Source organism: Gossypium hirsutum, chromosome D13, assembly GCF_007990345.1.
Source record: "Gossypium hirsutum isolate 1008001.06 chromosome D13, Gossypium_hirsutum_v2.1, whole genome shotgun sequence".
Lineage (NCBI taxonomy): Eukaryota > Viridiplantae > Streptophyta > Magnoliopsida > Malvales > Malvaceae > Gossypium > Gossypium hirsutum.
In genome coordinates, this window is record NC_053449.1 from 25794407 (window position 1) to 25808444 (window position 14038).

At 33.8% G+C, this 14038-nt stretch overlaps 1 protein-coding gene across 1 annotated transcript; it reads right to left on the bottom strand.

The window, feature by feature from the left end:
- Nucleotides 1-6707: 6707 nt before the first annotated feature.
- On the bottom strand, nucleotides 6708-9415 carry LOC107920595 (lipid phosphate phosphatase gamma). The gene is made up of 2 exons (XM_016850381.2): nucleotides 8532-9415; nucleotides 6708-7020 (listed from the first exon to the last, which is right to left on the bottom strand). The coding sequence occupies exon 1, from the start codon at nucleotides 9237-9239 to the stop codon at nucleotides 8550-8552; it is 690 nt and encodes a 229-aa protein (XP_016705870.2). The 5' UTR covers nucleotides 9240-9415; the 3' UTR covers nucleotides 6708-7020; nucleotides 8532-8549.
- Between the last annotated feature and the right edge of the window lie 4623 nt (nucleotides 9416-14038).

Genomic DNA, 14038 nt, shown 5'->3' on the forward strand with positions numbered 1-14038 from the left:
CGGTAGATTTTGATGATTTTGATGATTTTGAGTCATGGTTATAATGGTATGTATAGGTGTTTTTTTTAATGAATTTAGTCATTATGTGTGGCTTGTATATATGTTATCTTGGTTGATGAATTAGTTGGTATGCTATTAAGATTATATAGTATTTTGTGTGGTTGTTAATTTGATGTTGTGTTGGTTAAGATGATGGTAAGGAAATGTTGATGGAAATGGTATGGTAAGAATGAATGGTTGGTATGGAATGAATGTAGCATAATGTTGAAAATGGCTAGTTTTGGTAGTTTGGAAGTGATCATCTTTGGGGTCAAATTGGTTATGGTATATGTTAGTTGGGAAAATGGTCATTTTGTATTGGTTGTACATGAGTTTTTGGTATATGATCATTATGGAAAATGTGATAGTGAATTTTGTTCAATTGGTAGTTAAATTAGTGAAGGAATTGGTTAGGTGTTTAGGTAAGTTTGATAGTTGAAATGGAGGTGTCATTTTGGCATATTGGTTGAATAGATAGTTACTATGTTGTGTAAGCTGGGATATGCATATGAAAAGTGTGTTTTGAATGCTTTATTTTAGGTGCAAATGGCTTGTGCATGAGGTGTGAGTTTGGGTGAGAAAATTGGCTTGGAAATGGCCTATTTTTCGTCCACACAGGCAAAGACACGGGCGTGTGCCACAACCGTGTGTGACACATGGCCAGGCGACACGGCCATGTGTCCCTTGTAGCTTGTAAAAGGTCGTAAGTCAGGTTGTTACACGGCCTACCACACGGTCTAGCAAACAGGCGTGTGAGGTTATTTCGAAAGGTACACGGCCTAGTACACAAGCGTGTGGCTTGGCCATGTGACCCAAGTCAGCGAGTTACATGGGTATGGACACGGGCTGGGACACGGTCGTGTGTCCCTGTTTCGAATGTCCACACAGCTTAAGACACGGGCCTGTCTATTGGCCGTGTGAGTCACACGGCCTGGCCACACAGCCGTGTAACCCCTGCAATTTGAAAAGTTTTTCCTTTTTTTGAAAAATTTCATAGGTTTTCGATTTAGTCCCGAATCATTTCTAATTTCTTTTTAGGGCCTTGAGGGCTAGTAAAAGGGACCGTATGTATGTTTTTTACTTCTGTTGCTATGATTTAACTTGTGATTTGTTTATGGTAATAAATTGTTCATTGTATGACGTTATGCCTCGGTAATGCCCTGTAGCCCTAATCTGGCGACGGATACAGGCTAGAGGTGTTACACAATTTGAATTTCGAAAAATATATCGACTACATGTACACACTGCAACGCACATTGCATATTTGGGATAACGAGTTCCCTGTACTGCGGAATGTCTCGACATGGGAAATGCCTCCACTTGCGTTCAAGATGTTGCCAGACTAGTCCCTACATAGGAAACTCAAAGGTCGACCAGAGACGAGTGACATTGACGTCAGAGAGACGTTGAATCAAAGCATTACAAGCTATGCAAAATAGTCGGCCATGGTCAAAACAAGTGCCCTCATCGAAACTACCATGTTGGGCAATCTTCATAACCGGGAGGAAATTGAATGATGTACCTCGATGTTCTTTTATTTTTTGAAATTTAAATTTGTAATTATGTTTGATTCTTTTATTTTTTTTAAATTTAAATTTGTAAATATATGGATAGAATAATGTGTTATTTCACAGTTACAAATTACAATGTAAGAATTTTTTTTTTAATTTGATTCAACACTTCGGATTTAAATTTTTCTAAAGTCTTTATCTTAAGTTTTTATTATAAAATAACATATACTTTTAAATGTGCTCGAATTCATATTGTTTAATTATTGAAAGTCTCAATATTGAAGACCAACAATTCAACAAATTTTTATTTTTATTATGTTTAAAAAAAATTCCAACATCTAGAAACATCAAATTTTAAATTGTTTGTTTATAATCAAAGAAAAAATTGCACTTTCACCCCCAAAAATAATAAAAATTTTCACATATTTCTGCATGTTTTTTTAATCATAAAAATTAATTTTTCTAATAATAAGCCGAATGAATTTGGAAGTATAAATTTATTCAACAAATAAAAAATTGTAGTGGTACAAATTCATATTACATATGAAATTTACAATTATCAAAACTGGTGGGAACCAAAAGTTATATCGTCTCGGGGGGTGTACCATTGGGGCGGCCTCCGTCGGTAGTATGGTTGTTGGTTACGGTCCATTTCCTCCTCCCCCAACCAGTGCTGGTCATTATTCATGTATGACCCTTGAGGTGTATTCAACACATAAGAAAAAGCGTACGCCTGGTCGAAGCTTTGGTCAGGCAAGGTGGACTACATAAAATACGGGGGTGTCGATCCAAACATATCAACCATCATTGATGATTGTAGTCGCTAGTAATTTAAACTGCAACCAGCCATATTCAGGTGATATTCGTAGTTCTAGGATCACTCTCAAAACGTGTCAACCCGCAACTCTGAGCGGGAAGAAGGAGTCACCGATGAAATGTGTGGGTTTGGAGGTTAAGGCTCCGGATTGGGCTCCACCACAGGTTGGGAAGCATGAGACGGGTGGCCTCGACAATGGCATTATTTAGCCACGAGTTGAGTCCCCCGTCTAGACTCGTGATCCAGTACTACCATGAGTTGTCCACCATACAATGGCGAATCCAAAGTGGCTAGCAAGGGACTCGCCCCCCTAAAATGGAATTTTCCCTTCAAGGCCTTTAAAATTTTAAATTTGTAATGGTAAAATTGCACTTTAGCCCCCAAAAATGATGAAATTTTGATTTAATATTTTTAAAATTATAAAGATATAGGCTATTAAAATGGTAAAATTGTATTTGTACTATCGTAAACAATAAAATTTAATTTCGACCCCCCAAAAAAATTTTCTGGCTTCGTCCCTGCGACCATATAAATAAGACAACCCATTCTCCATGTACCAACTTTGGTACTCGACCGAGGGCCTGAAGTCAAACCAACAGGATTGCATCCGAAGCCGCCTCTCGAACCAAGTGTTCCACAGTGCTATATATTGTTGATGTTCCAAAACCCAATTCTTCTTTTTCTTTTCCCTTCTTGATCATCCCATGGACATCATTTAATCTATGTGGAACGCCCGAAACATATTGTATGCATCCAAACTATTGCATAACTCGATCGACGTTGTACCACTCAACTGTTGAGAAGTTCAGAACCAGCGTATTGATGCACCACACATTTGCATGGGCGTGAACCTACTGTGGCATGAAGGGCACAACATCCGGTGCGAAATATGGCATCCACATAAACTGCACATTATTTAACATGATGTTAGTTACATGAATCAAATAACATGGTGGAAATTAATAAATTAAATCAATACAAATTAATTAAAATTATATATATTACTTAGTTGTCGGCGGACGCCTCTATCATCTGGCGGTACACTATTAGTGTCTTACAAGCGCCAATAGCTGGAGACGTTACCCATCTGAAAACGAAGCAAACTTGTTAGCACATAATCCAAAAAAGAAATAACAAATACTTTTTTGTTTAATGTTAAGTATAGATTTTTTTACCTATTTACAAATGGCCACGTACGTGGTTGGTGACCCACTTATGCCAAAAATTGCATCCTATACAACACTTAGGACTGCAACAATATCAAACAACCAGCTATATCTTGTTCCTTGTGCTTTGTCGCCCGAAAAATCTTTTGATACAAGGTCGCCAATATTGCTGATCGCCAAATATAAGTACGAGCACAGTACAAATTCGCCAATCGAGGCAAAGTACATTATGTGGACCTTATTGGATGTTGCGTCCGGCATAGGTGCCCCTTATTAGCTTAATATATACACTCGAGCAGCGTACATCAGCTCCTACTCAGCGGCGGTGCTGGATAAGTGTTTGAATTTCTCATTCAACCATGAGAATTTCAAAGAGGTGAAGTTGTTTTCCCTATCACTAGGGGACTATCCAAGCAGCTGGTAACATAAGGCCGAATGTTGCGCCAGTTTGCTTGGACCTGTGACCATATCACCGTCAACTGGTAGCTCAAGTTGCATCGTAACATCTTATAAGGTGATCGATCGTACATTCCCTGCACGAAAGATGGAAAGTGTGGGCCTCAGGACACCACCGCTCAACCAAGGTGGATATTATGCCCACCTTCAAGTCGAACATCCGGTATAGCATGATTCGTTCGTCTGGACGACACCTCAGAAAGTGAACTCGTGACCTGAACACCCAATACTCATCCTGTCCATATCATATAACCGATTTTTTAAAATCAACTGACTAAAAATAAATCATACTGCAACTATATAAATATACATATAATCTTCAATAATAAATATATCGGTATTTTACTATTTCGTTTATCCTGAATGCACTATGATCGACAACTTGGAGTAAAAAAGATATTTTAATATCTACATAATTTTAAAAAAAATTAAGCACAACTTAATAAATTAATATAATTAAATATTACATTATAATACTTACTTTAATATAATATACGTACATCACAACAAATATCTTACATACCTTAATCTTAAAAAACTCATATAACACCAAAACAAAAAAAAAACAAACAAAAAAAACTTTCAAATTCTCCTTTTTCCTTTTCAATAGCACTAGAGGTGTCCATGGGTCGGGCGAGGCCCAAAAAAATTTCGGCCATCGTCCTAGGCCCGGGCCCAGCCCAGCCCGAAATATGGGCCTGAAATTTTGTCCAAGCCTAGCCCGAGAAAAAATTCCTAAGCCCGATCCCGACCCGGCCGATTTTTTTAATAAACACAATTTTATTTTAAAAATAAAAAAATAAAAAAAATATTTTAAAAATATTTTGAAAATATTAAAAAATAAATATATATATTTATTATATTCGGGCCAGGCCGGGCCGAGCCCAGGCTAAAAAAGTAGTGCCCGAGACCCGTTCATTTTTTTCTCCAAACCCATATTTCGCGCCTATATTTTTACTCGAACTCTCTTATATTTTGGGTGGGCCGTCGGGCTCTAAATACCACCAATGCGGGGACCAACAACCCCACTGCCGTCAATTTTATAATGGTTGTGGGAGGGGAGAAATTTTTGGGCGAAATGAACGAAAAATAAAAAATAAAAAAAGTAGCAACGGTAAAAAAAATAAAATTGTGAGAAGTCAAATTACTATCGATGACAGGATGCTGACGCGCCTGACGGTGTGTTTTTTTAGGATTTTCTCCTCTAATTAAAATTCCTCCCCTTATCTTTCTATTTTTTAAGTTACGCACCCGATTCTTTTTTCCCCTTTGTTAATTATAACATGCATTGCATTTTATTTATAATCTCGATTTTTTTAATGTACAATTAAACTATTAATTCACATTGTGTAAATAATTTAAATAGAAAATGTTTTATATTGGCAACATCTCAAATAACTACTAATTTACATAATTTAAAGTCAACATTTTACAAAAATAATATTTGACATTGGCAACATTACAAAATAATATTTTCAATTTTGATACATTAAAAAAAAAGAAGACTCAAAATTGAAACATAAAAAATACAATAAAAAATAAACGATAAATTATATTTTGTTCGAGACAGATAGTATTGTCTTACAAACTGAAAAAGACCATGTTTAACAGTAATACGAGTAAGTTTCTCAATACTAATAAAACAAAATTAAACAATGAATTTGATTTTGTTCAAGGGCAACAGCATTATGTCTTACAAACTGAAAAAGACCAATCTCACTCGTATTTTCACAATTGGGATTCTATTCAAACCTTCAAACATCCCCCTAACCTAGAGAATCCAAGATAATCCTACTCGTTGGCTGCATAATCAATTTGAACCCGCTATGGTCCTACCACAGCCAATGAATAGCCCTATACAACCAATTTGAACCTATTACCGCATAAATCACTGGTAATCAAGACCCCTATTTTTACCTAAAATCGTCACCGCATATGAAATTAAAGAATCAAATTTTCATTCTTGAAAAGGCAAATTAAATTTGTTGGTGTTTGAACTCCACCGTATCACCGTTAAATAAAATATACCTTCAAATTATAATTTTTTTCTAAATAGCAGGAAAAAAAATCGATCATGATCTCTACGTTTTCTCAACACTAAAAATTTCTCTCTTCTCTCCCCTACAACTAATCAAAAAAAAATATTCCTCCCCTTCATCCTTCTACATAATAAAATTCAAAAAAAAAAAATCACCTTACACTGATCGTTCATTAGGCCATGGGTATATATAACCTTTTGGTGCCACAAATGTCAACACTACCAGAAAATTTCACAGGTGACGCCAATGCCTGTGCCACCACCCAAACAATAAAATTGCTAGTATTCCCTAACACATTCATGATACCAAAGGCTATGGCACCATAAAAAAAAATCAAAATTGGTGACACCAATGCCTATGACACCACCCATTAAAAAAATATTTTATTTTTTTGGTATTCATATATTTTAGATGTGTATAAATATTGGTGATGCCAAAAGCATTAATGTGACCCAAAAATATATTTTTTATGCCCTCCAACCACTGATTGGATGATAATGATAGGTGGTGATGCCAAGGGCTATAGTGTCACCGACATTTACTGTTTAAAACGGGTCACTTACATACATGATTTTTAAAGTGGGTTATTTTTATAAATATATTTGGGTCAATTTTATAAAAAAGCCGCATGTAAATTTCAACAAGAAAACTATGGGACTACCAATGAAGATGGAAGAAATAAACTCCAAATTTCCATAGTCAACATTGAAACATTGCACATCTTTCATTAGATGCAAGTTAGCACCTGTTTGTTAAACCAACTGATTATAACCAAAAGTGTAACAAAATAGAAGATTGTAAATGATATGTATGTATTTGTGTTTTGCAATGATGTTTCTTTCATCGTGATATAACAAAAAAACACAGAAACATGTTCTTAACTGACACACACATACAGCATCCTCAAACATCAATGCCCCGTTTTGATTTCTCATTCAATCATCCATTGGCACAGAAGTTGGATCTTGAAACATTGGTATCAAGAATATGACCTGCAAAGTGAAAGAAGAGCGTTTTATAGTCAAAGATTAGTTCTTAATGAGAAGAATGAGGGAGTTACAGTACGGTTGACAACAAAATTCAATGGTCAAATTATGCTGCCAATCTCTATACTTGAATGAAGTTCGAGATTTAGTTCACGTTCTTACTAAGTGCTCTTACGTTTTCAATTTAAAATCCTAGGTCAATTGTTTACAATATTAGTATTTTCCATCAATACTCTAGAAATCATCATGAACTCAGCAAGTAGAACTTACAGTGAGCAAAATTTTGAAAATTAAATACTAAAAGAACGGTTGGACTAGAATCTTTAAATTAAAGATTTAGAAGATTTAATTTTTAACTTTTTCAGTACTATGACTCAATTTCAAACTCTGCCAAAGTACGGGACTGAAGGCATATTTTGATCTAACTCAATTTTATGGGAAATTTTAAAGATGATGCTTGAAATACATTTTCCAGTGAGGCAGTTCCATCTTAAGCACAAAAAGGCAAATAGTTCTTGTGTTCCTAATGAAATTTGAAGATAAATATACTATGTTTTTGCAAATCATGCTCAAAGATGACAATTTGAACCTCCAAACTACATACAAGCTATTTTGGTACCAATCATCTTTCCCTGTCAAATTCGAACCTGAAATTACTTATCAGATCCAAAGTCCATTTTCCAGCTACAGCATTTTGTGATTAACTCGAAATATAAAAAAGCTTTCACCTTTCCTATAGGTTACTAATCAATTTATTGCACATACTAAAACTATTCACTACACCTTGTCTGTTACGCAATCCTGATAACCATAACCCAGCACAATACATATATTCTTTCTGCATTCATCTCATTTCTCCATATTCTAGAGATCGCACTCCTAATACAGGCATACCTTAGGTACCTTGAACATTCAAGACATACAAGACATATTATCAAATGTGACGGCTTCAACAATGACTATTCAATAATAAGCTAACAAAGCAAATTTGAAGCAAAACATCTCCTCTTAGTGAAGACAAATACATGGTTCGGTTTTCACTACAAGGAATGTCCAAGAATCACAAAAGGGGGTTTTACTTCATTTTCTATTATTGTGAAGACTGGGAATTTATTCTAAATGACACAAAGGAATGAATCACTGTTTAATGCAGGGTCAACAAAAAGTACTTAATCCACGAACCCAAAGCTTAGGTGAACTGCTTCATACAAATATCCTTAAGAGGTGACATTCATTAGTTTTTAATTCAAATTCCAATATGTGCAACACTAACCCTACCTATTCCTACCAGCAAATAAAAGGTGCTTGCTCGGTCACTTCATACAACCATCCTTAGAATGTAACAGCTACTAAGCTTGGAATTAGGATCCCAACAAGTGTAATTTATTATTACCGAAACAAAAATGTTCAAGGAAAATTTTCACATTATCAACGATGCACAATAACCAAATAAGTTTCATACTCGAAATGTAACAAAAGATTGAACATATGAAACTATATATGTATATATTTCATACCTGATAAGTTTGTGTTAATCAACTGCTCTTGGAAGCCATGGCTTTTCTGGCAGCCATAGTATTCCTAGCAGCCCTTGCATTATCATACTCAAACTTCAACACATCTGATATGTGAGAAGTATCCTTAACATAAAAAAACCTCCCAAAGGAACTCTCTTCAATCAAAGGGAAATAACAGAAGAGCATAGAATTCACCACCCAAAACCAGAGCCCACCAAGCAAAATCCCCAAAGAAGCTCCAGCAAGAACCTGGGCCACCGTATGGTAACCCAAATAAACCCTAGAATACATAGTCAAGACAGCCAAAGACCAAGGTAAAAACAAAGCAGCCCACTTGGTTCTAACATTCCAAATCCCACCGATCCCTTTGCATGTCAAAAGGGTGAAATAAACAGCGAAAAAGAACATGTATTGAGAGTGACTTGAAGGCCAGCCGTGAGAATCACACATTTCTAAAAGAGCACAGGTTTCAGGGCGGGCTTGTTGAACGGATTTTTTGATGAATTCATTGATGAACTGTGATATTACTAGGCCTAATGCAAAGAACATGCTTTGAAGCTCTCTACGGAAGATGAAATGAGAAACGAAGCCACCAAGGGAAATGAAAACGGGAACTAAAGAAACCCAGGCTAAGAAATGGCCTAGTTGGTCACCTCTTTGATACCTTACATGAGTTAAACTTACCGCTTTTAGTGCAGTATATGTCATGGTGGGATTTCGATCTGGGTTTTTGGAGAAGTTGGGATCAAACTTAACTTTAAGATGGGATTTAGTTTGGGAGAGTTGGGTCAAATCCGGCGTTTTCAATGTTTGTTTGAGGGGAAACTGCCGTGAAATTAAAAGCCAAAAAGGATGAAAGTCCAAGGAAGTAACTGGAAAGGAACACCCATTGAGTTGGCTACACGTGGGAATAAGAAACTCACACAAAATTAGTATTTTTTTTAAAATCTTAATTCGGCTTTTTTATATTAAATTATTATTAATTTTTAAATTAATTTCTCAAAATAAATGTGTTTTGTGATTATTTTTCCGAAAATGTTGCATTAAGCCTTCAACCTAGTTTGTTCTGGATGTAATCATCAGAAAGAATTTCCATTGTGATTGGTTTTATACAAAATTTCAGATCTAATTGAATTTTTAAGTTAATCTTAAACTAAATTAAATTCCAATTTAATTTTAAAGATTAAATTAAATTTTTATTTTAAATGGAGAGTTTTAATTAAATTTTAAAAATTAAATTAAATAAATTTAATTATTGTTGATTTTTAACGAAAATCCTGTGCATGTTGGAAATCAGAGAATGAACAGAAGTCTAATCCAATTTAATATTATATATAATATTTAAAATAAAAAGTTTTAAACAATTATTTCTACGTGGATGATCTAAAATTTTTATAAATGAAAATTTAAAGTTCCACAATTTGCTATGCATTTAATTTTAGATATATTTTGTATATTAAATTTTAAATTTCTTTTCAAGGAATTGCTTATGAGCTAAAAAGTATTTTTCAACCCCATAAATAATACCAAATATTTCGCTTTTGGAATTGAAAATACGGTGGAACGCAAAAGTTGAGGTTAAGATACTTTTACGTTTTAAAGTTTAAATTATCAAAATATATTTATTTATAATAACTATTTACAATGCATTTAAAATTTTAGATTAATTTATATATTAACTATTTAAAATATATTTAAAATTTTATATCAATTTATATTTTATCTATGGTTATATTAAATTATTTAAATATTTCATGTATCATGTATCATGTATCATTATATAAATTTACTTAAATATTATTTACAAATATCATTATAGTAAATATTGTTGATACAAAGTGCAACAAGGGAGGAGAGTAAAGAGGAGATAGTGGTGGTTTTGTGGAGGCTAGTTCACCTAAAACAGCGGAGTGACAAAAAGGAACAAAAGGACAGGCTGATTGAAAGAGAGGGGAAGGATTTGCTCAAAGTAACTTTAGGGTTGAAAAAGATGATCCATTCTCCATCTCTAGAAGGGTATTTATAGGAGAGGTCCTATTCTTCACTAATGTGACACGGCATGATAAATAATCGATCACACAAAATGCGTAAACGATGTTAACGAACGTGAAGAACGTGCATTGTGGGACCCATTATGTTATGCATTCAATCAATATGAGGTTGTTACGCCTAAATGGATACCTTATTACATTGAAAGCGTGTTTACACGTAGAAGCGAGTGTTCATCTCATTATCAAAAAGTGAAAGGCCTCACTAGGGGTTCTTGTCTAGCAGATGGTCTTGATAATAAAAGTGTGTGGCTCCTCTAGTCTGGACAGGTGGTCAACTAAGACACTGCTTAAAGTGAAGTCAAAGGGAACGTCAATACCTTATACCTTGCTAACAAGTGTTGTGGTAGCGGAAGGATATAACAATAGTCCCCCCAAGTCGAATGAGAGATTATATAGTGGCCTTCTATGAGACATTCATCTGTGTAAATGCTAAAGGACGATTTGAAACACTTCTTCTTTCTAGGAAAAATGAAGAGTTATTACATTTATTCTAGAAGTTTCATCATAAATGTGACAATATCTAGGGAAAAGTGGCCATGATGAAAGGTGTTTGATACCATGTATGTGGCTAGATGACATTGGTTATTGTTGGATGAAGCTTTACTTATAAATTATTTTGATATACCAAATATTATATTTTGAATAAAAATCATTTTAAACAAAACTTGGAAAAACTCTCATTTCAAATGATATTTAAAAAGAAAATTGTTGAACTCATACTTAGAAAATATTTTAAGGCCAAGTTGTTAAACAAACTTTCAAACATTTTTCAAACCTTGTTAAAATTGCTCTAGGCCAAAAAGTATCGATCTAGTATCGATACCTTTATTCAAGTATCGATAGTTTTAGTTGAGTATTAATAGATCAAGATTTTATCGATAGATTTTTCAGTATCAATACCAAAATGGCATTTTGTTTTCCAAAGTGTTTACCAAGTATCGATACAGTATCAATACTTTTTTCTAGGTATTGATAAATTTCTTCTAGTATCGATAGTGGTATACTTTTATCGATACATTTTTCAGTACCGATACGAAATTGACATTCTGACTTCCAACGGACTTTTCAAGTATCAATACAGTATTGATACCTTATATTTGGTATCGATAGAATTACCCTAGTATTGATATTGATGGTTCCAACGGTCACTAAAATAGGCATTAAATGTTCATGGCACCGATACTCGTAGAAAAAGTATCGATACCTATTATTGCATGTGACATTAATGCAGTTGTATTTTCATACCCAACGACTCTATTCATTTCCAGAACAACCACAACAGTTGTAAATCAATTTGAGACTATAAATACCATTTTCCAAAGGTTCAACAATAAGATTACAATAAATCAAGTGCTTTAAGATACATCAAAAATTCATTACCAATCACTTTGTGCTTCAATTCTTTACCTTCTTCTTGTAAACACTTGTGAGCATTCATTGTATTTTCTATCTGCTCAAGTGTTTTCCTTGTAATTGTGCTTAATTAGCAAATATCCTAATCTTGTGAGTATTATTTCATTGTTTGCTTATTTGTTTCTCTTTGAGACAGTTTGTGTCTTAAGATTTGGATAGAAATCTTAATGGAGTTGTAAGGTTAAACATTGTCTTCAATTGTTGATTCAATTAGTGAATTTGAGAAAATCCTTAGTTGTGGAAAGCTAAGGTAGTGGAGTAGGAAATTAGGGTTGAACCACTGTAAATCATTGCGTTCATTGTTTCATATTCTTTACTTTTGCTTCCAAAAATTCTAAAAGGCCAATTCACCCATCATCTTGGTTATTTTCGGTGATCAATTAGCTAATGATTGGTATCAGAGCTAGTATCTAAAGACGATTTAATAACCAAAAGAAGATCCTCAGATAAGCTCAAATGATCATCAACACATTCTACAACAATGACATCCATTTTCGAATCATATTTTTATGAAGAATATCAGTCCATCTCAAAGCCTCCATACTTCAATGGAGCAAATTACTCTTATTGGAATACAAGAAAAATGCTTTTCATTCAAGCAAATGATCTTGCAGTTTGACAAATCATCATGGATGGTTCCTCTATTTCTCAAAAACAAGAAGAGCAATTAGTTTCAAAGAGTAAAAAAGAATGAAGTAAAGAAAATAAAAGGAATATATAACTCAATGCTAAGGCCATGCACATTCTATTTTGTGCACTTGGTCTAGAAAAGTACAATAGGGTGTTTTCTTGTTTTTGTGCCAAAGAGATATGAAAAAAGCTTGAGGTCACTCATGAAGAACAAGAAGAAGTTTATTTTTTCCTTATGACCATTAATGACTCTAAAGTAACTTCTAACTCATTGGAATGACGGAAATGTACAAGTGTACACAATCGTAACAAGTAATAAAGTGACAAGTAAGTGTCGAGTTATCGTGCCCACAGGGACTATGAAAAGAATTATTTATGAATGCTATTTAAAACACTTTGGTGAAGAAAAATATTTTGTTTGAAGAGGGTGGTTAAAAACTAAGATTTTAAACTAAGTGAACTAAATAAATAAATCTCAAATGCACGATTTCAAAATACAATTTTAATCAAGATAACATAATTGTGTTAGATTAATTACATTTCTAAACTTAGAATTATTAAACTCGTGTTTATATTGTTACGAATAAGTTCACAGCAACTCGGTAATTTGCTAACTTATGAACATACCCACCTACCAAAATCCATTTATCTCTTGACTATATCCCTATGTCAATTCAACCGATTAAACAAATCTTAATAGCAAATATGTTATTACACATACATACTTATTAAATCGAAATAATCTCTTGTACATATCCCTATGTCAATTCAAACAATTAACTCGATTTAATAAGCACATAAAAGACTATGTGAGGTAACAAAGTATCCTTACCATGAAACAGTTTAATCACAATAATCTTGCAAGTTATGCAAGGCAAATGTATCGTCAGATACCGTTGCAAATCAAACCCTCAGCTACCTTAGATGATTAAACATGCACTAATTAAGTACTATGTCCATTAATTACAATTTCAATCCGTTTAAAGAATTAATTTATTAGTTACCTAACAATTGTAATGTAATATTAACTTAGTCATGATTTTACTTAATCAAACATCTTACCGAGGCCTATAACAACATAACACAATTTTAATAATTTCAACAAACGAAATGCAACCAACCTAACACAAATTAAATTCAAGTTAAATTGATTAAATTAACCATTCCAAAAACATAAATATTCATAGATATGTTTAGCATAAAAAATACAAAAATTAAAAAGATAGGGAACAAGAATCAAATCCGGTGTTTTTCCGTGGCATGACTAGTTGCTCCGTTCTTCCTTCTCCGTTGTCCTCATCGACCAAGGCTGCTATGAACACTTAATTGCTGCTCCAAATAGCTGATGAATGCCCCTTTACCAAGAGGAGAAATCGGCAAGAGAGCAAGGGAATTTTGGAATGGAAAAGAAGA

What these genes read in the sequence shown, in the direction of transcription:
- LOC107920595 (XM_016850381.2), bottom strand. Translation starts at nt 9,239, where the DNA reads ATGACATATACTGCACTAAAAGCGGTAAGTTTAACTCATGTAAGGTAT.